Below are 26,017 nucleotides of genomic sequence, written 5' to 3' on the forward strand. Positions count from 1 at the left end.
AATTTACATCTTTATATAAAATAGTTAATTGTATAAGAACTTAAAAGTGCATTGGTTATTCTTGTTTTATTCGTTATTACCAATACTCATACATATTCAAGACTCGTTTGCAGGTAATAGGATCTACTAACAAGATTTAACTACAATACTGTACAAATAGAGAAAAATATTGTTTAAAAATTGGTGTTAAGCTTTTAAATGTATAACATACACCCTCTAAACAAATATATAAATTTACTCTTTGGTCCACTTACATACCTTTTTAGAAATAGGTAAGTATTTGTAAAAGCTTATTTTGATTATTTCAAAGTGGTAATAGTGTTAGTCTATTTTAAAGGACACTGTTTTATTAAAATTAAAATCTGTACATTTTCATTAGTTCGAAAATTATTCACCTTGTTTCGATCAATGGGCTTTTCATAGATGAACCTGGCCAAAGACATCACTGGTCTTGGGATTTATATAGATGAACTTGGCAAAAGAAGCCATTTTATTGATTGATTTTTTTTAATTATATCTTCGTCAAAATATAGAAAGCCAAAGTAAAAATATGAAGACTCTTTTTTATTCTGTGGAAAAAAAACAGCAAAATTTCGCAGAAAATACTTAAATTCCTCTTGCCACAAATATATGGACTAATCGTGTTCTGATCTTAACCCCCTACCAACCCCCTAGACAAACCTGTTCTTGTGTTGCTATGTTGCAGTTAGCATCTCGGAATTCAGTTCGAGAGGGACCGATCAAATCCTAGCATATTCACAAATATTTGAGAGGTTCGGAAGACTTTTCCTAAAGGCGTATGTGGCTATCTAAATCAACGTATCACTGGCGTAGACACAAACTGAAAAACCTTCCCTACCATTACTATGTCTTTTACAACATTGCCGTACACTCTCTAGGTAGTCTTATCTTCATCGCCCAGCCCACTGGCAGTCTCGTCTCCGGCTTCCTGCAGAACCGTCTGGGCAGAAAGACTTGTCTGATGATGGTCAACATTCCTCAGTTCATCTCCTGGGTCATCCTCTACTTCGCCACCACCGCCGTCCATCTGTTCCTCGCCGTGACTCTTATGGGTCTCTCCTTCGGATTCCTGGAGGCTCCTCTTTTGTCGTACGTCGGAGAAGTGACCCAGCCTAGGCTGCGTGGCGTGTTCAGCTGTTTTGCAGGTAGGTACGAACTCTCAGTTAATGTATGGGGGGACCAGAACACTGTTAACGTCTTGATTAGTCTATATAAATAAAATTAGAGTTTTGTCTGTACATTGCTCAGAATCTTAAATTTTTAGGTTATTTTAACGTTTTATACATTAAAGAAGCCGAAACAAGTCTCATCTCAATTTATGTCTGTCTTCTGTCTGTCACGGACCAAGAGCCATTTTACACGGCCTTCTCCTGAAAAACGAGAGTACCTATCAAGATCCAAGTCATTTTAATGTATTCACTGGATTGGCGAGAGTGTCTTTAGCCATTAAAACATGGCCTCACTACTTTGTAAATAAAATTACGGACGTTCAAAAATGCGGTTTGTGCGATTTTTGTCAAGTTTTCGGTCAATTTTTAGCACATAATCATCTATGAAATAACGAACAGCTGTTCGGATCAAGATTATTTTTTCTAGCTGTCAGTGATATGTTTACAAATATTGTTTACAAATACCCCAATCATTTCCGATCACGTTTTGAAAGCAAATCCCAAACAAAGTGATATTAAAAACGTTTTTCTTACATAACGGATTTAATTGATCGCAAGTGCAATATTATAGTGTAACCGTAAATGAAATTAAATAACTAGGCATCATCCAGGTCAGGAACCAGAGATTATTTGTGTATGAAATTGTTCTTGAGTTTTGATAACCAGAAAGAAGACCTTGAATCAGTGTTGTATAGGACGGGGACACTTGTAATGATCGTCGCCAATAGCTTACAAACAAGGTTTCCACTCACTGACGGCGCTTCAATGGCGATTGTGTAAAATGTAAAGTAAAAAAATCACAACTGCCGTGGGTGATTGTAAGTAATAGAGGTATACGGATGATGCTAAACTCGCTTTTCCAATGTGTCACTTTCTGTGTCTACTCACCGTGTGATGCAATCGCTGGACCATAGAGCCAATAGGCCCATAGCCCATCTCTTGGGTACGTACGCCTACCTATTTATTTATAACAACCTTTTCGATGATGATCCTTGATACCTGTACTTTTCCATGGAATCCATGGCATACCTACTTAAGAAATAAAGTTACAAATGTCCAAAAACCCAACACATTTTGTGATTTTTGTCACATTCAACTGACTACTATAAGATCGGGCACACAGCTAGTATTATTTTTTTTTTTTTTTTAAGTCCCAAATTAAAAATGTTTTGTTAAGTAAATGAATCCTTACTATCCTACATTTTATACTCTTGTCATTTTAATGGATTGTCTCTAATGTTAGAACTATAGCCTTAATCAACTTATTATTTAATTCATATGACGATTAACATCGTGAAATTTAAACTACAAGAAATGACCAACTTTTACGCACATTGTTTGCTTTCCCTCCTAAACACGGCGGCTGTTAGTAATTGAACTGTATGACCATTGTAAAGGAATAAAAAGTTTTGTATTAATTATGCATATGTTAAATTCCCGGTAGAAAACTTGTTAGGTATAATTTCATATACAACAAACTATAGAAAACCTGTAGGTATTAGTAATGTAATGATCAACTGAAAGCGGGTCTACATCAAATATAAAAGTAAACTAGAAAAGGTATTAATACTTCTAGGTAATAAACATAGCTATTTTGTTAGAAGAGCAGTGCATTCATTATTTTTATTTTTACAGTTAATTGAATCTATAAATTCATAATGTACATATAAAGTTCTATAGTGGTTTTTGGCAATTTTGAATTCAAAGGTTTATGTGTTATTAAGAAACGTGAATCTTACAGGTGTGTTCTTCAATCTTGGTTTTATGATAGAGAGCATCCTAGGAGCGTGTCTGCCCTGGAGAACCATGGTTCTCTACAGCACTCTAGGTCCTATAATAGCATTTGTGACTATGGCACTGGTAAGTTATATGATGAGTATTTATTTTTTTCCAAAACCTATGGCTTATTTGAGTTATGGCGTATAACATTTGTGTTTGGTTTATTTATGTACCTAATTAGTGCATGAATTTAAAAGCTTTTAACAAATCAACAATGTGATGGGTAAAAGTAACTTGTGAATTAAATAATACAACTAAGGTCACCGAGGAGATATTTAATCACTTGTTTAGTAGCACAGGTACTTGATAAACAATTCGTAACAAAGCAAACTCTTTTTTGAAAAACAATTGTTTATGTTTGTAAACTATCACTGTTTTTACCAATGTAATATTTAAACTAAATATTTGAGAAAACCATCAATTTATAGTCCGTTTATGTTTGTTTTTTTTTTAATTTGGCACTATAGCTACGAAGGTAAGTGAATCGATGTTTGTGTAGTAATTAGTCCATCACTTTAGTCCCTAAAGTGTCTTGAACCAAAAGAAATACAACGTTATGTTTGATAATCAATCTGTATTGTAAGTAAAGCACTTTATACACTCCGTGCCTGCATTAAAGTTTTGTAATATTCTTTAATGTTTCGTCTTTGGTAGTTTTTTGTATAATGTTTATAATATTTATAAATTCAAATTCTATTCAACTAATCATCAAATGATGATCAGAAAACAAAATCAAACAGAGAATAGAGATATTTTAAAATGAGATATGCATATTAAAGTATATAATGTTCTCTCCTTTACTAATTAGGAATTACTTAGTATCAATCCATTCGTTTGGTTAAAAATATATATATTACTTGTGTTGTATTATCTACAGCTTCCAGACTCACCTGCCTGGCTGGTGACTAAAGGTCGAGTGAAGGATGCTGAGAAAGCCTTCCAGTGGCTGAGAGGATGGGTGTCTCCGGAGATGGTCAAGGAAGAGCTAGACACCCTCGTCTGCTACGTTCAAGAGACCCAAGGGAAATCAAAGTACTTCCAGAACACTGAGTACAACCTGGTGGTTAATGACCAAGGTAACAGGCACACTTCATAAATCTTATGATTCCACTTTTAATAATTTTGTTTGTGTCAGAATCTAAGGGTTCTTTATTCTATAGGTCTGTTCCCATAGGGCACAAAAAAGGATTGCCAAAAAGCTGTCGATCAAGGTGAAACAAATGTCCTCTCAACCCTCAGATAATATAAAGAAATGTTGATAACTGTTGAAAACTGATATCCATGATCACGGAACAAGACATCGAGGCAGATTGTACATTCTTAAGAACTCATCTCAAGTCTTTTTTTAGCTCTGTGGTATCAATATCTAGGACAAGTTGTCGAACTCCGTCAGAAGTCTAGACAGGAGACTCATGGTTAAGGAACCTTCTTGAGAACAGGACCTAACCTACTATTCTCTGAATGAACCTTTATAACCCTTTTTTCGGGCCTGGTTTCATTTATGTCATATGCACAGGCAAGTGTCTACCTGTTTTATTGTATGTTGTATGTTTTACGTATAAAACTTGTTTTCATCACTCTGTATTCGAAAATAGCCCATTTCCATGCAGCTGATATTTCGAAAATCTTCAATTTCTATACACTAAAATCAAATAGTGTTTAGCTGACTTTTCCTGACATAAACATTACTTTCTCTACATAAACATTACTTTCGCTACACAAACAATACTTTTCCTACAGTTGCCTAACAATGTACATGTTCTCTCACTGATTTGAGAAAGCAAAGTGGCCAATTCGCTCATCAGTGAGACAATGTTAAGATTGTCTCACTCTAATTACTTTGTCTCACTCCAGATTTGCAACGTGAAGGCACGAAATAGTGAGCGCGTAACATGCAGGCAACGTCGTATGCGCGCGAAATACGTTGGCAGCACTGGCTGTAAATCAGCTGGTCAACTGTTGTACTGTTGTATTTGTCTCTTCACATTAAATGTTACATTAAAAGTTCAATTCTGTGTAAAAATAGGTTATGTTTCTTCACAATAGTGTTTTGTGCAACTAGTGAGAAAAGTGAGCGATTGACTCACTCGAGAGAAATCCTTACTCACGAGCCGTAGGCGAGTGAGGAATGGTTTCTCGAGTGAGGCAATTGTACTTTGAACTCGAGTTGCACATTATACTTTTCCTACAGTTACCATAAAACAAATAAATTGGTGAAGAAACATAACCTATTTTTACACAGAAGTGAATTTTTAATATAACATCTAATGTGAAGTGACAAATACAACAGTACAACAACTGACCAGCTGATTTTCAGCCAGTGCTGCCAACGTAATTCGCGCGCATAGGACGTTGCCTGCATGTTATGCGCTCACTATTTCCAGGGCCGATTTACCGAATAGGCAAGGTAGGCACGTGCCTAGGGCGCGAGGCAATTGGCTTTTTTGGGGGGCGCCAAAAAATTGGAAAAAAGAAAAAAAATTGTGGCCGTTTTTGCATGCGATCGCGGTAAACTGATAATCCCTTCCGGCCGTGAAGACACCTTAACAGTTGTGTATTATTCCAGCTTCAAGAACGAATTATTAATAAACTAGTTTACCTTGTGGTTGCCAGATTCTTGAAATGTGTAGATATCTTGCTCGATGTACATTTCGCTACATTAAATAGCCTAATGTGACAAACTGTGCTCCTGACGATGCTACACATGTAGCGAAATGTACATCGAGCAAGATATCTACACATTTCAAGAATCTGGCAACCACAAGGTAAACTAGTTTACCTCAACAGTCTCCCACATCTGCGGCAAGATGTTAATTATTTACCGCGGTTGTATATACGTCATCATCGTCCGTCTCCCGCGATCGCGTCAAAGTTCTGACTATTTCCAGCGGATGTGTGGACATAATTATCGTCTTCCTTGATCGCGGCAATATATGAACACATCCTGCGGTCGTGATGAGATTATCACCGTCTACCGCGAATGAGACAAAATTGTAATCTTTTCCCGGGGTCGTGTGGACATTATCATCTTCTTGCGTGATCACGATAAAATTCTGATAATCCCTCACAGCCGTGAAGACATCATCGCCTCCCGTGGTCGTGAGGCATTGTCATCCTCTCCCGCCATTGCGGCAAATGGTAATCATCTCCCGTGGTTGTTTGGAGATCATCATCGTCTTTCACGAATGAGGCAAATTTCTGATCTTTCCCGTGGTTGAGTGGACATTATCATCGTCTTACGCGATTGCGGTAAAATTCTGATCATCCCTCGCAGCCGTGTAGAGTAGACATCATTATTGTATAGCGATCGTGAAGACATCGTAATCGTTTCCGCGCGATCGTGAAGACATCGTAATCGTCTCCCGCGGTCGTGAAGACATCGTAATCGTCTCCCGCTGTCGTGAAGACATCGTAATTGTCTCCCGTGATTACGGCAAAATGTTAATAATATCCCGCAGTTATGTGGATATCATTATCGTCTTCCGCGATCGTGGCAAATTTCTGACTGTTTTCCGTGGTTGTGTGGACCATGATCATATCCCGCGGTCATTTAGTCATTATCATAGTCTCGCGCGATCGCGGTAAAATCATGATCATATCCCATGATCGTTTAGACATTATCATCGTATCATGCGATCGCGGCAATATTCTGATTATCCTTCACGGCTCTGTGGATCTCATTATCGTATTGCGCGATCGCGGTAAAATCATGATCATATCCCGCGGTCGTTTAGATATTATTGTCATCTCATGCGATCGCGGCAAAGTTCTGATCATCCCTCGAGGCCTTGTGGAGACATATTATCGCCTCCCGTCTCCCGTGGTCACGGAAACGTCACTGTTGTAAATTGACAATTCCAGGTAGAAAATTAACTCATAATACTTGGTTCAAAAAAATTCACGCTTAGTTCCCGGATTTCCCGGTTGGTATGGTCACCCTGTTATATATTGCAAAGGGGCGCTACTATTAGTTGTGCCTAGGGCGCTGACATGGTCAAAAACGGGCCTGACTATTTCGTGCCTTCACGTTGCAAATCTGGAGAGAGACAAAGTAATTGGAGTGAGACAATGTTAACATTGTCTCACTGATGAGCGAATTGACCACTTTGCTTTCTCAAATCAGTGAGTAAACATGTACATTGTTAGGTAACTGTAGGAAAATTTATTTGTTTTATGGTAACTGTAGGAAAAGTATTATGTGCAACTCGAGTTCAAAGTACAATTGCCTCACTCGAGAAACCATTCCTCACTCGCCTACGGCTCGTGAGTAAGGATTTCTCTCGAGTGAGTCAATTGCTCACTTTTCTCACTAGTTGCACAAATAGCTATTGCCTGACATCAACAAAGTTACAATCAGCTGAATTTTACACTAAAATTTATTGTACAGCCGTATTGTGTTAGATTATAAAAATGAATAGATTACGAAATATCAGATAATTTTCTTAGTTTGATGAAGTAGTTTTTTTCATCGTGATAAAAATTATCGTTCAATACTCGTCATGAAAGTTCCATTTTGGGGCTCGATAGTGTTTCCCATGCTCGTCTTGACTAGTAGTGAAATATACTATTTCCGAAATGAAGTATAGCTGATAATAACAATTAATATTTTATAACCTGGAAGATTAATACAGATTGATTGTTTCCAATTAATTGCTAAGCTAAAATGTTCATGCAAGATTTACTAATGATAGTTAACAATTTCCAGGTAACTCACAGCCTGAGAGAAAACCTAACCCTGGATGGAGGTCGTTGCTAGAACCAGAGGCTTTGATAGCTTTCCGAGTCATCCTGAGTTACTTCTTCATCACTTCCTGCGCCACTCTCTACGGCATGAGGCCGTTCTTTGTCGAGGTCCTCGAGAACCTCAACTCGTCCATCAGACCCTTCACAGTTGTTGTAAGTAACAGTTATGATAGTATTTTATTTTATCTTGGTATTTTTTGGTTTATGGAAGAAGGATCTAATAACTACGTTTAACGCATACTTCAAATTTCTTAACCAAGATCACTATTTTTTGCAGGCAATTTGTGGAGCTCTTAAGCTTCTAGGGTCTTTGGGGATGTGCCTGGCTATGAAGCCTCTAGGTAAGCGAGGGATCACCTTTCTTTCACTTGGCCTGAGTGTCTGTTGCTGCTATGGCATCGGAGCATATCTCCTGACTAGGGCGAACATCCCCTGGATCCCCGTCATATTGTTCTTCATCTCCTACTTCAGCGCAACTCTTGGGATTGGATCTGTTCCGTGGATACTTAATGCGGAACTGTTTCCTCTTAGGTAATTTGTTGATTTAATTTAAAAGGCAATCAGAATAGTAGTCTTAGTCACTAACAAGACTACAAGATCGCGCCACTCATCCTACACTCATCTCCATTCATACTTTGCTTAAATACCTACTTTGTATGGTCTTCATTTAATAAGAAAGTATAAAGAAAGAAAAGTAACTATTCTATTATGGTTGAGATTATATTTTCGTAACTTTGCAATATCAGTAGACAAATATGTTTCTCGTATTCTTCCTTTTAGTATTGTAAGGTGTATTATGAATATTACCCTTGTGCAGAGGTCTAATTTGTCAGAAAGGTAATTTTTCGATAACTCAGGGAATATTTTGACAATATCTTGAGAGGCTTAAGTCTAAACTCGCTTTTTACAACAAATGTCAATCATTAAATTACATATTTGCAATTGATGCTAAATTCATACCCTCAAAATATAATAAATGCTTTTATGATCAATTTGCTCCTCAATATTAAGAATCTAAACTCAACTTGCACTATGGAACTTCAAGTTACTTAAATCCCGCGTAAATATTTCAGGGCAAAAAGTATGGGAAGTGCGATCTGTGCCGCAATGTCCTACTTCTTCAGCTTTGTTGTGACCAAGACCTACTTCAACGTCGTCTCCTGGGTGAACGTGTCCGGGACGTGCATCCTCTACGGGACCATCAGTCTCCTGGGGTTGGTCTACCTCTACGTGGACCTACCTGAGACCGAGGGGCATGCCTTGGAGGCCATCGAGAGGAATCTCAGTGAGAGAAGGGTCTCCAGGAAGAGTATTTCACAAAACTTACAGGCTGGAAGATGACAATAAAAGAGTGTGCAAACAAGTGTTTTGGTACGTCTCGCCCATGACACATTACATGCACAAACTAGAACTCAGTGAATAAAAGATGTTAAGATGTATCATTGATTGAGTCCTAGATATGTAAGTTAAAAAATATACAGTAAAAATGAATGTGGTCAACACTGATTGATGAAAGCTTTACAATAATTTTAATTATAGCTAATAATTGACTAAAAGTTTTTGGTCATATTCTGGCAACTTATAATAATTCAACCTTATGTACAACAAAACACTTTTTAACACTGCTATACTGAAGCTGTATTAGTGTACAACTTCTTGATCAACATTGTACGTGTTAATAAATTACCTGAAAAAGATTTACGTCTAATAACACTTGTAATAATACATTTACCCTTACTGTTGACTCACAAGACGGTAAATACATATAAAAAATAGTAAGTGGTGATCGATTTCGATTGGACACTCCAATCATCATCAGACCCAATAGGCAAGTGTTATTAGACGTATATATATTTGTTTTTTTTAGATACCAGTGTAATTATTATAACTCCTTTGCTTTATTATTCAAGGGTCAACCTCCGAGATGTCGGAATGCGCCTCAAGGAACTACATGACCTTTTGCACGCACGGATGTTTTACTTGACTGGACTAATATATAACAGGCTCAGATAGGTACTTCAGTTGGCAGTTAACGAATTAACCTTTATGAAAAGTGTTTCAGGTCATGTCGCATCAGTCAGTTATAGTAATTTTGCAATAGTATGTGATTGGTTAACTTAGCTATTTTTCAACAATTAGAATTTTAGTCTACATTGTTGTTACTAGAACTTTAAATGTGCAAAATATGCCATAGTTTAACTGAGTTCCATGTGACTCCCTCAATAATAGATTTATTAAACGGTGTGATATAAGTTAGATACTGTAGAACAAAAAAGTATTAGTTCATTGGTTGGATTAGTTGATTAGTTGATTTTGATAAGTTGATTAGTTGAATTAGTAGATTGAGGTAGTTTGTTATTACTCTTCTTAGTAGATTGATTGGCACAGGTGGCTACATCACGATCCCCTAAATTCACTCCAAAATCAGGGGAGTGAATCAAGCAGTTTTATTTGAATTTTAGTTCAGAAACAATCAGTTGAGTATTTGTCCAGAAACCTCGTTTAACTTCGTACAATAACCATGGAAAGGCTTTAAACCGTTAGAGGATATGAAAATCACCTCCGCGGTACATTTAGAAGTCTGAAATACATACTAGAAAAGGAATTATTTAAATTAGTATTACCTTTGTGTATTTAACTATGTATTATATTAAATTATGTAACCATATACTGTAAACAATCGTTTTCAGGATTCAGTAGAATTAATTAGATTGTTTTCTACAATATAGACTACGAATACTGATTACTAGCTAAATTTTAAGGTAATTTTGAGCTCACATAAAGTATAGGGTAATATTGTTTTCTGTAGTAGTTTCTCTTATGTTTATTACGATATTTTTCCGATCTTTGATGTTTGACTTATTTACAATTACTGTAACAAACTCCAGAGGAGGTTTAAAAAATGGCACAGGTGTTATGAATTGATGGGTGTAAGATTTTAATTTGTTTAATAAATTAAATTAATTTCTTGTGTATTCTGATTTACTGTTCTACCATTCAATGACCCTGGCACCAAATGTTCAGCAAAACTTAGTCTTTTCACAAATAAAGACCTTTCCAACTGTTTATATGAAGACTATGTGAGTACAAGTAGTGTCAAATTATTAAGCTTCTCAGGAATTCTCAATAGCTTTGCAATGTAACTAACTATAACCAATTACGACGCATATGAAAGGCATCTTAGGGAAGAAGATCATATCGGTTTTTAGGGGAAACGTAGATCAAACTTTCCCCGACCCACAACTCCAACTATCATGAACGCTCAGACATAAATGAAAGATAATCCTCCTGGTGGTTGTTCAATCAAATGGAACAAACTTGGGATCAAATATCGATATAAGGGGGGGGGGTGTTTCAGAGGGGAACCAGAGTCAGAAATGTTTAGTCATCGTTGGCCTAGTGTCTCTCTGTGTTTGTGTAAACATTTAGATTTTGGTGAAGGGAGTCCATGCATCCAACGTGTCCATTAAAATTAGCCAACACGTTTTTGGTTATTACTAAGTTATCAGATTATCATAAAGGTAAGTTTAAGCTTGGAAAAACAGCCTAGTGTAATCTATAATCCCAGTTATACAGTAGATTAGTTGATTTTATTGTTATTAGTTCACTATATCAAATCAAATCAAATTATCTTTATTCACTTTATAAATTTTATATCCATGAATAGTGTCAAAGCATACAAAATTGGTTATACAATTTAATCTAAAAGACTATACAATTTTACAATTATTTTAGAATGGATAGCTAATTAATCTTTGATTTAGAAACTCATCTATACTATAGGGAGCCAGATAAGTGAGTTAAGTGAGTCGGTGGCTCAGTCGGTAGCGTTGCGGACTTCGGGCCCAAGGCAGCGATGTCGTGGGTTCGGATCCTGGTCACTGCCGATAACATTTTATCAGTACAGTTCACCTTTGTACTGTACCGGCTCACTCCTTGCTTTGCTGTAAACGTCCCACGCACGGGCGCTTAGTCTATGTGGACGGGCAAATGCAAGGTTAAAAGAGGCCGCCAACCTCTTTTTTTTAAAAAAAAAAAAAAGAAAAGAAAAAAAAGATTAATTAAGAATTATTTTAGTTTCTTCAAAAAATTGTTTTTGTTTTTATTTTTTATTTTTTAATAAGGCAGGCAAACTTCTCATGAATAAATTTCCGATATATGAAGGCACATAAAGAAATATATCAGTTACTAAGTCGATCTAAAATATTTTGTTACGTAATTACTTTTAACGTGTAATAGCTGATTATGTAATGACGTTCATTTAAGTGTTAAGTATCGAGATAATAAAAGAAAATCAGGCTCCTTATTTTTAATCGGTATTTATAGGTAATCTATACTTATAAAGTGCTAAGACTCGCTTACCAATAACTATATCTTAAAAACTACAAGCCATCAGAACTCAGGAACTGATGTATAGTCTATACCGTATAGAGGTTCCAATAATCTCTAAATGTGTAATAAGAAGCGTTTTCAAAAATATTCTATCAGTATCAGTGCTCTGTCCCAGTGGCCTTTAAAGGTCCCATGTTATCTTTCTAGAGAAGTTATTAGTTTACATTTGAACAGATGGATGGTATTTGCCTTCTCTTATCACTGTATTTATAATCGGTGTCCAAGAGAGAAGAACAAAAGTTGTTAATAAGTATAAAACCGTCCATTTCTACATATAGGCTAATAACACGGTCACAATCATGCTATTGTAGATGTGTGCATATGTTCTTTATAATCTGAGTTGACATTTTTGGTCGAGTATAAAAAGTATTTGCGGTTAAGTTGAATTTAAAATGTTTTTATATTTTTTTTTAAGGAATGTATGCATGATATTGAGTTTAATAATTCCTTTTATGTGATTCCGCTTGGTGAACACAGATACTGTAGAGCTGCAACTGTTTACGTTCATTGAGGGTTATAAGAACTAAAATAAAACATCGTGCAAGGTTGTTATGTTTCTTAATGTTACTTTAACATACAGAACACTTTTTAATACTTTTATGAGAGAACTGACTGTACTATTGCAAAATAAGGTTTATGCGTGTAAACCTAAGTAAAAGGAGATACATCGGAAATATTATTCTGGTCAAAAATATTATGTGGGTGGTTTCAGAGTGAGTAGTCCGAAGTTCAGTGAATGTCAGGAAGGACAGTGAATGCATCTCCCTGAGTTTAACATCATAGTAGTCCAATACGTTTAATTAACTTCGTTGATTATATATTATAGGATTTTTATAAAAATAAAATTTATTTTAAACTGTATCCGCAATGTTTCTTTCTCATTATTTTGTATTAGATAAACGTTTATCTTTAAAATTTAAATTTTGTGTGCAAACCCACGACGGGTTGTGCTAGTATTAATATAAAATTATATATAAATCTAATAGTTTTGTCTGTGCATCTGTCTATTTGTGTACAGAACTACAAAATACACCTGTGGTCTGATTTTCATGGAGATTTTTATGTGACTACTAATCTATGTTATCTCCAGACGTCATTTTTTTAAATTTCCCATTCCGAATAAAAACATAAGAAATCGGAAATCCGTTTAGCTGCAAACAAATTGGTATAACCCCATGTAAATGTATGGTTCAAAATTAATTGCAACTTTTGTGATTTTCCTCATAAAATCTCACTCCCACCATTTGTCCATGATATAGGATATTGTCAAACTAATCAGAGAATGCATGAGTCAGATTGATGATTCCGATTACTATTTAAAAGTTTTCTTAATTCAGTCAAAGTTTTCATTATTTATCAAACTTGCATTCGATTAGTAACAAATATAATTCTATCCTCTTTATAAAAAAAAAACAGACACTTAATAATAAGGTTTTGGGTGAAATCTTGTTTAAAATGTAAATCTATAGATAGCACATAAATATATACAGAACACACATACAAATTCCATGTAGTTAATCTTCTGTACTTCTTTACACACGAAATCTTATCAGCAAAGCTCTACCCGTTTGTTGTCTGGTCTTTGACGTTTCGTCATAACAATCTTCATATGTCTGTTTTGTACCTTACACAACTTAGGTTGTATTCAAGGCACTCTGCTAGACCTAACAATCTGTCATTGCCATGGAGAAGGTGAAAAATGGATCGAAAAGCTTCAAATCAACTCTGGCACAGGTAAGTAGTTACAATATAAACTTATAAATTTATCGTACATCATGTAATTACCATCCAAAGTTATAACATTACTACAGTTACCAAAAATTATTCCTGATATTATTTTTTCTTAAATATGTCTACTCTCGATTAGTTTTACGTATGTATGAAGTGCTTGGATAAAAATTATACAGGGTGTTTTTTTAAAAACTTGCATCTTTATTTATGTAAAAACCGCAATAGATAGAAATATGCGGTTTGCGGGAATCATCTATTGACGTAGGGGGCCCAATTGTTTTGAATTCAACGTTACATTCACATTCCCCCCTTTCCGCCCCTGCCCCCAACTTATTTTTTTTAAATAGCAAGGTACCCCTTGTGACATATCAAATGAAAGAGCATGAAAAAAGAAAATTTTTGGTGAAATGTATTTTTCATTTGATATGTCACAAGGGCGGGTACCTTGCTATTAAAAATCAAGTTATGGGTAGGGGAAAAAGGGGGGGATTATCTCACAAATTCATGAGCCGATTTTAAATTTTTTTTCAGCAAAAATTTTCTTTTTTCATGCTCTTTCATTTTATATGTCACAAGGGGTACCTTGCTTTAAAAAAAATAAGTTCCGGGGGGGAGGGGGGGAATATCTCACAAATTTATGAACCGATTTTCAATTTTTTTTCATCAAACGTTTTCTTTTTTCATGCTCTTTTATTTGATATGTCACAAGAGGTACCTTGCTATTTAAAAAAAATTAAGTTGGGGGCAGGGGGGAAAGGGGGGGAATGTAAATGTTACGTTGCATTAAAAAAAAATGTGCCCCCTACGTCAATAGATGATTCCCGCCAACTGCATATTTCTATCTATTGCGGTTTTTACATAAATAAAGATGCAACTTTAAAAAAAAAACACCCTGTATATTTCACCTGATTTTAATTGGAAGCATAAATAAGTTTATTTAACTGATTTATGACGTATTCAATTATTGGTGTTAAGCTATCCAATTATTTCAGGTATTGCACTATGGCTTTACACAATATAAAACATTTTCTCAGAATGAATACCACAATGCATGGGGATTGACTATGCTAGGCAATAGTATCTATGTACTTAGTAAAATTATGGGTTGCTCTGTTAGGCCTACATCCCTTTTTCGGCTACTCTATTTAACCTATTTTTACGTTTAAGGTGTCGTTTTACAGCTTTTGATCCAGTGAAGTGACGAATTGGTAACTTTGCCTCCCAAGCGTTTTATTTATTTCTAGATTTCACTTTTAGGATCCAGTGATGCTGGCCAACTTTCTTTATAATGGGTTTTAATGTGAACGGGGGGACCCGTGCATAAATTTAATGATAAAATTTTGATAAAAAATCATAGCTTGTTTCTGACCCAAAACGAATAATGCAAAACGCTTTTACTTTTCCATGATTTAGTTGGTTTAAAACGGTATTCTATCAATAAAACAACAAATTGTATTTGCTGACTTTAAACTAAACCGTAATGAGTAATATAAAGAAAACGTAGCTTCTTTAAAATCCGTTTTAATAAAATGCTTTGTCTTTTGTTTACAATTTGACTGTAATTACACTTGTACATTTAATTGAATGCTCAATGGTTCAAATTTAAATTCACATCCAATCCGTTATAAATAAAGGTGATCAGCATCACCGAATCTTTGAAAGCAAATTTTAAAATGAAATTATACGTTAGAGTGGCGACTAAAATGATGTCTTAGTTGACATTCGCGTAAATATTATTAAACAGTCTAGCCTTATAGTTATGATTAATTGTAACTTGGTTAAGGTGCGTAAATCACTTTAAATGGTACAAATCTACAATCAACAATTTTAGTTTATGCACCTTATATATGCCTAACACAATCTTTTAAAGGATTAAGTTTGAATTGCATTTTCAACTGTGCTAAGCTGCGCAGTTTTATAACGGGTTCCCTCGTTCAAATATATTTCAAATAATGAACGTATTACGGGTTACTGCAAAATAGCAATTTCAATACAGGCGCAGAGCTGTAAAATCAAGAAATCCATACTCCACCGTACAAATCACAGATACTATTGTGAACTGATTCATCTTAACCTTTGAAATCTGTTATTAGTATTACAAAATATTTGAGACAATGGGGCTTTATAAATCATTTCCGTCTTGTTTTTTTCATAATCATATTGTTTATAAGCTTATGCAAGAAAAATTATTGTCTTGTTTGTAGTAGCTGAGCTTTACATGGTTTTAAGGAACGACTAAACATCTAACTCATAAATGCAAATTGTTCTTGAGACAAAGTTGGACTAAGAGTACTTGATAATATATAAATTTGTAATTGGTACATCACACTTTGTGTAAAATGTGAATTGTTCACCTTCCACTTTGCTGAGTCGTAAATCTAATATAGCCTAAATACATTCCTCGCGAAATTTCATTGTCTGAAATACAGTTATTGCAACACTCAAGGTGGTTTTACTCAAAGTCGGCTTTTTCGCTTAAACCGTATCCTTGCCTCTTAATGGCTATACAAATTCATAATGTTGTTTACAATAATATTTTTACAGATTAATATTAAATAAATATAAAATGATAAAAGACATGTAATACACATAAATTAATATTACATTTTTTTCAGTTCTTCGCTGCGATGGGATTCAGTATAACCAACGCTAACATTGGATTAATAACAGCAATGCCAACGATCATCATAGGAGCTCTCCGCAGTGAGGTATCTTCGGCCTTGTGGCTCACAGAAACCCAGGCTTCGTGGTTTGGTAATTATGTAGCTTTTACTCTCGGTATTCTTTCTGTTTTACCATTCACGTAGGCCTACATAATAATAAATCTGAAATAAGTTCAATCTTTTTAGCGAATTTCCCTATAGGGAAGTAGCTATTACCGTAGGTGGCACGGTAAGACCTAAACCCGGGACCGGTTTACTTTTTCATTTTGATGTCCCCAGAGGCCAAAAACACCATTCGTTCAAATTTGTATTTATGTATATTATTGTTTATGTACCTACGGACGTATATACAGGGTGTCCCGGAACTCTCTACCAATATTTTAGGGCATTGCTCCTGGGTAAGAAACATACCTAAATATCATATTTAAATTGTCCAGAAGTCCTTGGTTACTCACACAGCCACCATTTTGTTTTTTTCAGTTATTGATTTTTTCTAAAGAATGGTTGAACATACCAAATGGAAACTTTGCACAAACTTTTATGACAACTAAAAAAAGCTACCAAAAAATTATGACAATTTTGTAAATTCATAAAACAAAATGGCAGCCGTTTAAAATTTTGGTAAAATCAACGGTTTTCGAGCTATTTAAGAAACAAAATTTGAAATGGCCGCCATTTTGTTCTATGAATTTGAAAAATTGTCATGATTTTTTGGTAGCTTTGTCTAGTTGTCATAAATGTTTGTGTCAAGTTTCAATTTCGTATGTTTAACCACTTTTCAGAAAAAAATTAATTAGTGGAAAAAACAAAATGGCGGCTATGTGAGTAACTAAGGACTTCCGGACAATTTAAATATGATATTTTGGTATGTTTCTTACCCAGGAGCAATGCCCTAAAATATTGGTAGAGAGTTCCGGGACACCCTGTATATACGTCCGTAAACGTGATAACTCGAATGATTTTTGTCCGATTTTGATGAAATTTGGTTTAAAGGTGTAAAGCGGGATAAACTTGAATGTGTTCGCGAACCAGCATGATTGGATAATGGGAACGGGGCTTTACGGGGGGTTTTATGGGGTAAAAATTTTTTTTTCTCACTTTAGACCCTCAAAACACAAAATTTCCCAATTTCTCTTTACACCTTTTTAAAGAGCTTAAAAAAATAATTTAGTATATAAAAGTATTTTTGTTCGGTCATTGGTAACGGATAAAATTTAAAAAAATTTAAATTTAAAATTCCCATGTTATTCTTTTGGAGAATATTGTCAAATGTAGTTTTTATGGATATATTTTGATGAAAATTTATTTATTTTATAATAAGCTATCAATATTTTACAAAAAAAAACACTTTATTAGTTTTCTTGTAGCAGCAAACCTAGGTACTCGTTAAACCTAATGTTATTTAAATATATTTAATGGAAAATCAATTCGGACAAATGGAAATTCGTTTAGTCAGCAGGTTTGCTGCGGCGGGGGTATTTTTTACTTGTATTGATAAGAATCTGGTTGTCTTAAACATGTCTTAATTATTGTTGTTTCTTTATAATACGAGAGATCTCGTATGTGAGAGTTTCAATCTATACTTATAAAACTTGAAAAATATTAGCTGTCTATCGCGTAAATATTAGTATTCTATATCGTATTTTATTATTTAACTCTGTATCTGTTAAAACTTATAATTTAAACACAAATACTAACTTTTATAACGGGGTGTTGATCAAACATCCTTAATCTTCTAGAAATCTACATCTTTATATAAAATATTTAATTATATAAGAACTTAAAAGTGCATTAGTTATTCTTGTTTTATTCGTTATTACTAAAACTCATACATAATATTCAAGAATCGTTTGCAGGTAATAGGGTCTACTAACAAAATTTAATTACAATACTGTAGAAATAGAGAAAAATATTGATTAAACATTGGTGTATAGCTTTTAAATGTATAACATACACCCTCTAAACAAATATATAAATTTACTCTTTGGTCCACTTACAAACCTTTTTTAAAAATAAGTATTTGTGAAAGCATATTTTGATGATTTCAAAGTGGTAATATTGTTAGTATATTTTATAGGGACTGTTTTATTAAAATTAAAATCTGTACATTTTCATTAGTTCGAAACTTATTCACCTTGTTTCGATCAATGGGCTTTTCATAGATGAACCTGGCTAAAGACATCACTGGTTTTGGGTTTTATATAGATAAACTTGGCAAAATAAGCCATTGGTCTTGGTATAAAAAAAGCAAAGGCGTCTCCATATGATGATTTATCCCACACTCATTTTTTTATTTGTATCTTCGTCAAAATATAGAAAGCCGAAGTAAAAATATGAACTCTTTTTTTATTCTGTGGTAAAAAAAAACAGCAAAATTTCGCAGAGAATACTTAAATTTCTCTTGTGACAAATAAATGGACTAATCGTGTTCTCATCTTAATCCCCTACCAACCCCCTAGACAAACCTGTACTTGTGTTGCTATGTTGCAGTTAGCATCTTGGAATTCAGTGCGAGAGGGACCGATCAAATCCTAGCATATTCACAAATATTTGAGAGGTTCGGAAGACTATTCCTAATGGCGTATGTGACCATCTAAATCAACGTATCACTGGCGTAGACACAAACTGAAAAACCTTCCCTACCATTACTATTTCTTTTACAACATTGCCGTACACTCTCTAGGTAGTCTTATCTTCATCGCCCAGCCCACTGGCAGTCTCGTCTCCGGCTTCCTACAGAACCGTCTGGGCAGAAAGACTTGTCTGATGATGGTCAACATTCCTCAGTTCATCTCCTGGGTCATCCTCTACTTCGCCACCACCGTCGTCCATCTGTTCTTCGCCGTGACTCTCATGGGTCTCTCCGTCGGATTCCTGGAGGCTCCTCTTTTGTCGTACGTCGGAGAAGTGACCCAGCCTAGGCTGCGTGGCGTGTTCAGCTGTTTTGCAGGTAGGAACGAACTCTCAGTGAATGTATGTGGGGACCAGAACACTGTTAACGGCTTGATTAGTATTAAATATTTTTGTTTTTTTAATCCCAAATTAAAATTTTTTTGTAAAGTAAAGGGATCCTCCTTTTAAAGGGCCCTTCTCATTTTAATGTTTTGTCTCTAATATTAGAGCTATAACCTTGATCAACTAACTATTTAATTCATATGACGATTTACATCGTGAAATTTAAACTACAAGAAATAACCAACTTTTACGCACATTGTTTGCTTTCCCTCCTAAACCCGACGGCTGTTAGTAATTGAATTGTATGACCATTGTAAAGGAATAATAAACGTTTTGTATCAATTATATATGCATATTTTAGATTCATGGTAGAAAACTTGTTAGGTACAATTTCATATACAACAAACTATCAAAAACCTGTAGGTATTAGTAATGTACTGTAATGTACAACTGGAAGTGTGCCTACATCAAATACGAAATTAAACTAGAAAGGGTATTTAGGTAATAAACATCGCTATTTTGTTAGAAAAGCAGTGCATTTATTATTTTTATTTTAACAGTTAATTGAATCTATAAGTTCATAATGTACATATAAAGTTCTATAGTGGTTTTTGGTGATTTTGAATTTAAAGGTTTATGTGTTATTAAGAAACGTGAATCTTACAGGGGTGTTCTTCAATCTTGGTTTTATGGTAGAAAGCATCCTAGGAGCGTTTCTGCCCTGGAGAACCATGGTTCTCTACAGCACTCTAGGACCTATAATAGCATTTGTGACTATGGCACTGGTAAGTTATATGATGAGTATTTATTCTTTCTAAAACCTATGGCATATTTGGGTTATGGCATATAACATTTGTGTATGGTTTATTTATGTACCTAATTAGTGCATGAATTTAAAAGCTTTTAACAAATTAACAATGTGATGGGTAAAAGTAACTTGTGAATTAAATAATACAGCCAAGGTCACCTAGGAGATATTTAATCACTTGTTTAGTAGCACAGTTACTTGTTAAGCAATACGTAACACAGCAAACTCTTTTTTGAAAAACAATAGTTTATGTTTGTGAACTATCATTGTTTTTTTCTAAAGTAATATTTAAACTAAATATTTGAGGAAGTAATAAATTTATAGTCCGTTTACGTTTTCCTAAAGTGTCGTAAACCAAAAGAAATATATCGTTATGATTGAAAAGCAATCTGTAATGTAAGTAAGGCACTTTATACACTCTGTGCCTGCATTAAATTTTGTAATATTCCGTAATGTTTCCTCTTGGGTAGTTTATGTATAGTGTTTATAATATTTATACATTAAAATTCTATTCAACTAATAAAACATATGTCAGTAATAAAAAGTGATTATTTGAATGTTAGAACAAAACTGTATACCGGTATTTATTATGATAGAAAAATGTAAACATAACATTTTACAGCTGTTTCAGATGAATGTTAATAAGACAGGTTATTGGAATATATTACAGTCTTCCCCTCTAAAAAGAGAACAACAGGTTGAAGTCTTGATGTGGAAAACTCATAACTGATACTTGTGTGGTGTAGGCAATTGGCCTTAGTTGTTTTTTTTTTTTCAGGAGCAGGTGTTTTTTTTTTATTCTTGATAGCTTACTGGAGTCTTTGAATAGTAGTAGGTTTTGTCTGGAACTGGAGTAGAGTATTCAAAATGACCAGGAGCGGGAGTTAAGTAGTTAACAGGAGGGAAATCAACTAGGGGTTTTAGAATTGACGTGGTCGATGTGTAGCCGTTGGAAACTGCTTTTGGAGCTGGAATGGAATACTCGTAGGAGCGGGAGTTAAGTAGTTAACAGCAGGGAAATCAACTAGGGGTTTTAGAATTGACGTGGTCGATGTGTAGCCGTTGGAAACTGCTGTTGGAGCTGGAATGGAATACTCGTAGCTCACTGTCGGGGGAGAAGGATTTAAGTACACATTGGGCTTCAATGGTTTTACCGGGGCAGGAGGTACATATTCATATTTAACTGCAGGCACTGTTGTTGAATACTTGAGAGTCTTCAGTGGAGATGGAGTAGAATGTTCAAAGTGGGGTGCAGTCATGTACCGGACTGGTTTCAGTGGTACAATCGGTGTTTTGAGAAATTTCGGCACTACAGGTTTCACAGCTGGGTAAGAGTACTCGTTACAGACAGCCGAGGCAGGTGGTTTGTAAGTTACTGTTGTCAATGGCATTTCGTAGGTTATTAGTTGAACAGGAACTGCAGAGTAGCCGTATTTCACAGGTTTGACAGAGGGTGGTGGAGGTGGCAAAGAGCAAGTTACAGCAGGCTTCAATGGTGGAGGAGCTAGGGTGGAAGTGGATAGTTGAATTGTCGTGAATTTTTCCGTTGGTGAAGTAGTGGGCGCAATACCGACAGGAACAATTCTTCCAATAGAAAACTCATCATGTTCTATGTCTTCTTGAATTATGGTATTTACCTTGCGATGATTTGATCTTGTTAAGGTTGATATGCAAACTTTAGAGATATGTCCAGGCTTATGGCATAAACTACAAAATAAGGTGTTAATGTCCTTGTCGCACGATTTTGTCAAGTGGTTACTCTCACCACAACGCACACATAGTCCTGCAATTCCTAGGCGCTCATACAAGTTCTTTGGATTGTTTTGACTTTGTTTTGTTGATGTGCTATCACAATCATAGATTTTTGTACGAAAAACTCTAGAAACTTTATTTATCGAATTAGTTTCATGAAATGATTTGCAACCCTTTTTTGATGCTTCAAGAGTCAGAGCCTGTTCATACGCACCTTCAAAAGTCAATTCTGGATGCTGAAGAATCTTTTCACTGATTGCTTCGTCTCGTAATCCTCGAATGAATTGTGCACGTAAAATCAAATCGACCACTGAAGATTCACAAGAAGGGCAGTTGAAATTGCATGTGAATGTAAGTCTTCTTAGTGCAGCTACAAACTCAGATATGGACTCTGTCGGACATTGAACACGTGATAGAAAATTATGTTGTTGCACAAAAACATTGGGTTTTGGACATAAATGTTTTTCAGCTATTTTAATCAATTCGTCGTAGCTTTTGTTTGATGGTAGGTCTGGAGATACAAGACTACCTAGTAGCTGATAGTGTTTTGGTCCAATACAATTAATCAATATTCTTGCTTTGATTTGTTGTACTTCATCTTCGTTTCCTGTAATGTTTTTCAAATGAAAGTAATTTTCAAGTCGTTGTCTATATGAATTGAAATCTTCAAGATTTTCATCAAATGAATCGAAATTGAATTATGTGATTCCGTTCTGGGGTGTTGAAGGTTTTGGATTATGTGCATGGGTTTGTACTATGATTTCATTAAACTTGTTCAAAAGCATAGCCTGTTGTTGAACAAACGTTGATAAAATTGTTAAAAGGTCTTCAGTCATGATAGTATGTTGATTTCAATGTTTATCCTGTAGAAATGTGTATGAGTCATTAAAAATCCCGTCCTCGTCGCCACTAAAACATACTTCAGTAATAAAAAGTGATTATTTGAATGTTAGAACAAAACTGTATACCGGTATTTATTATGATAGAAAAATGTAAACATAACATTTTACAGCTGTTTCAGATGAATGTTAATAAGACAGGTTATTGGAATATATTACAACTAATCATTAAATTATGACCAGAAAACAAAATTAAACAGAGAATAATAGAGATATTTTAAAATCAGATATCCATATTAAAGTATATAATGTTCTCTTCTTTACTAATTAGGACTTACTTGGTATCCATCCATTCGTTTGGTTAAAAATATATTTTTTACTTGTGTTATATTATCTACAGCTTCCAGACTCACCTGCCTGGCTGGTGACTAAAGGTCGTGTGAAGGATGCAGAGAAAGCCTTCCAGTGGCTGAGAGGATGGGTGTCTCCGGAGATGGTCAAGGAAGAGCTAGACACCCTTGTCTGCTACGTTCAAGAGACCCAAGGGAAATCAAAGTTCTTCCAGAACACTGAGTACAACCTGGTGGTTAACGACCAAGGTAACAGGCACACTTCATAAATCTTATGATTCCACTTTTAATAATTTTGTTTGTGTCAGAATCTAAGGGTTCTTTATTCTATAGGTCTGTTCCCATAGGGCACGAAAAAGGATTGCCAAAATGTTGTCGATCAAGGTCAAACAAATGTCCTCTCAACCCTCAGAGAATATAAAGAAAATATTGAAAGTCTTGTCCTATAACTTATATCTATGATCATGATACAAGAAAGTCACTATCAGTCTAGACATTCTTAAGAACTCATTAGTGTTTTAGCTCTGTGGTATCAATATCAAGGACAAGTTGTCTAACTCCGTCAGAAGTCTAGGCAAGAGACACATAATGATGATGGCTGGTGACAGGAAATTGGAGACGCATGGTTAAGGAACTAGTACTTCTTGAGAACAGGGCATAACCTACTGTTCTCTGAAGAAAATTTTTTGGCCCTTTTTCGGACCTAGTTTCGTTTATGCCTTATGCACAAGCAAGTTTCTATCTGTTTTATTGTATGTTGTGCGTTTTACGTATAAAACTTGTTTTCCTGTTACTCCATCAATTCCTTTAGAGTAAATGAAGTAACTGATAATAACATTAATATCTTATAGGTAACCTAGAAGATTAATACAGATTGATTGTTTCCAATTAACTGCTAAGCTAAAATGATTTGTTAATGATAATCAACAATTTCCAGGTAACTCACAGCCTGAGAGAAAACCTAACCCTGGATGGAGGTCGTTGCTAGAACCAGAGGTTTTGATAGCTTTCCGAGTCATCCTGAGTTACTTCTTCATCACCTCCTGCGCCACTCTCTACGGCATGAGGCCGTTCTTTGTCGAGGTCCTCGAGAACCTCAACTCGTCCATCAGACCCTTCACAGTTGTGGTAAGTCACAGTTATGTTAGTATTGTATTTTGTCTTCGTATCTTTTAGTTTAGGGAGGAAGGATGTAATAACAACTTTTAACGCATACTGCCAATTCCCTAACCAAGATCACTATTATTTGCAGGCAATTTGTGGAGCTCTTCAGCTTCTAGGGTCTTTGGGGATGTGCCTGGCTATGAAGCCTCTAGGTAAGCGAGGGATCACCTTCCTTTCACTTGGCCTGAGTGTCTGTTGCTGCTATGGCATCGGAGCATATCTCCTGACAGGGGCGAACATCCCCTGGATCCCCGTCATATTGTTCTTCATCTCCTACTTCAGCGCGAGTCTTGGGATTGGAGCTGTTCCGTGGATACTTACTGCGGAACTGTTTCCTCTTAGGTAATTTGTTGATTTAATTTAAAAGGCAATCAGAATAAACCATTCGATTATAGTTGAGATTTTATTTTCGTAACTTTGCAATAACAGTAGATAAATATGTTTGTGTACAAAATACCTAAATAAATAAATACCTTTGTGTACAGGTCTAATTTGTCAGAAAGGTAATTTTTCGATAACTCAATATGTTGACAATATCTTGAGAGGCTTAAGTCTAAACTCGCTTTTTACAACAAATGTCAATCATTAAATTGCATATTTACAATTTATTTATACCCTCAAAATATAATAAATGCTTTTATGATCAATTTTCTCCTCAATATTAAGAATCTTAACTCAACTTGCACTATGAAACTTCAAGTTACTTAAATCCCGCGTAAATATTTCAGGGCGAAAAGTATGGGAAGTGCGATCTGTGCCGCAATGTCCTACTTCTTCAGCTTTGTTGTGACCAAGACCTACTTCAACGTCGTCTCCTGGGTGAACGTGTCCGGGACGTGCATCCTCTACGGGACCATCAGTCTCCTGGGGTTGGTCTACCTCTACGTGGACCTACCTGAGACCGAGGGGCATGCCTTGGAGGCCATCGAGAGGAATCTCAGTGAGAGAAGGGTCTCCAGGAAGAGTATTTCACAAAACTTACAGGCTGGAAGATGACAATAAAAGAGTGTGCAAACAAGTGTTTTGGTACGTCTCGCCCATGACACATTACATGCACAAACTAGAACTCAGTGAATAAAAGATGTTAAGATGTATCACTGATTGAGTCCTAGATATTTAAGTTAAAAAAATATACAGTATAATGAAAGTGTTTTAACACTGATTGATGAAAGGTTTGAAATAATTTTAATTACAGCTAACAATTGACTACAAGTTTTTTGCCATATACTGGCAACTTATAATAATTCAACCTTATGTGCGACAAAACACGTTATAACACTGCTATACTGAAGCTATATTAGTGTACAACTTCTTGATCAGCATCGTACGTGTTAATAAATTACCTGCAAAAAAGATATACGTCCAATAACACTTTTAATAATATCTTACCCTTACTGTTGACTCATAAGACGTTATATACATATAAAAAATGGTAAGTGGTGATCTATTTCGATTGGACACTCCAATCATCATCAGACCCAATAGGCAAATGTGTCTTGTGAGTCAACAGTAATAGTGTACATATTACTACAAGTGTTATTAGACGTATAAATATTTGTTTTTCAGATACTAGTGTAATTATTATAACTCCTTTGTTTTATTATTCAAGGGTCAACCTACGTGATGTCGGAATGCATCCATAAATGAATTG

The 26,017-nt window shown here is 35.2% G+C and overlaps 1 protein-coding gene across 1 annotated transcript; it reads left to right on the plus strand.

Annotated features, from left to right (window-relative positions):
* Positions 1 to 799: 799 nt before the first annotated feature.
* Positions 800 to 25,486, plus strand: LOC128989036 (uncharacterized). Its single transcript, XM_054410892.1, has 13 exons — positions 800 to 1,166; positions 2,932 to 3,050; positions 3,847 to 4,045; positions 7,675 to 7,865; positions 7,990 to 8,243; positions 8,786 to 9,008; positions 16,451 to 16,589; positions 19,182 to 19,448; positions 20,120 to 20,238; positions 23,253 to 23,451; positions 24,140 to 24,330; positions 24,455 to 24,708; positions 25,095 to 25,486. The coding sequence occupies exons 1-13, from the start codon at positions 800 to 802 to the stop codon at positions 25,360 to 25,362; spliced, it is 2,790 nt and encodes a 929-aa protein (XP_054266867.1). The 3' UTR covers positions 25,363 to 25,486.
* Positions 25,487 to 26,017: the final 531 nt, after the last annotated feature.

This window comes from Macrosteles quadrilineatus, unplaced genomic scaffold, assembly GCF_028750875.1.
Source record: "Macrosteles quadrilineatus isolate MER2022 unplaced genomic scaffold, UCM_ALF_1.0 Scaffold_3__2_contigs__length_128488019, whole genome shotgun sequence".
NCBI lineage: Eukaryota > Metazoa > Arthropoda > Insecta > Hemiptera > Cicadellidae > Macrosteles > Macrosteles quadrilineatus.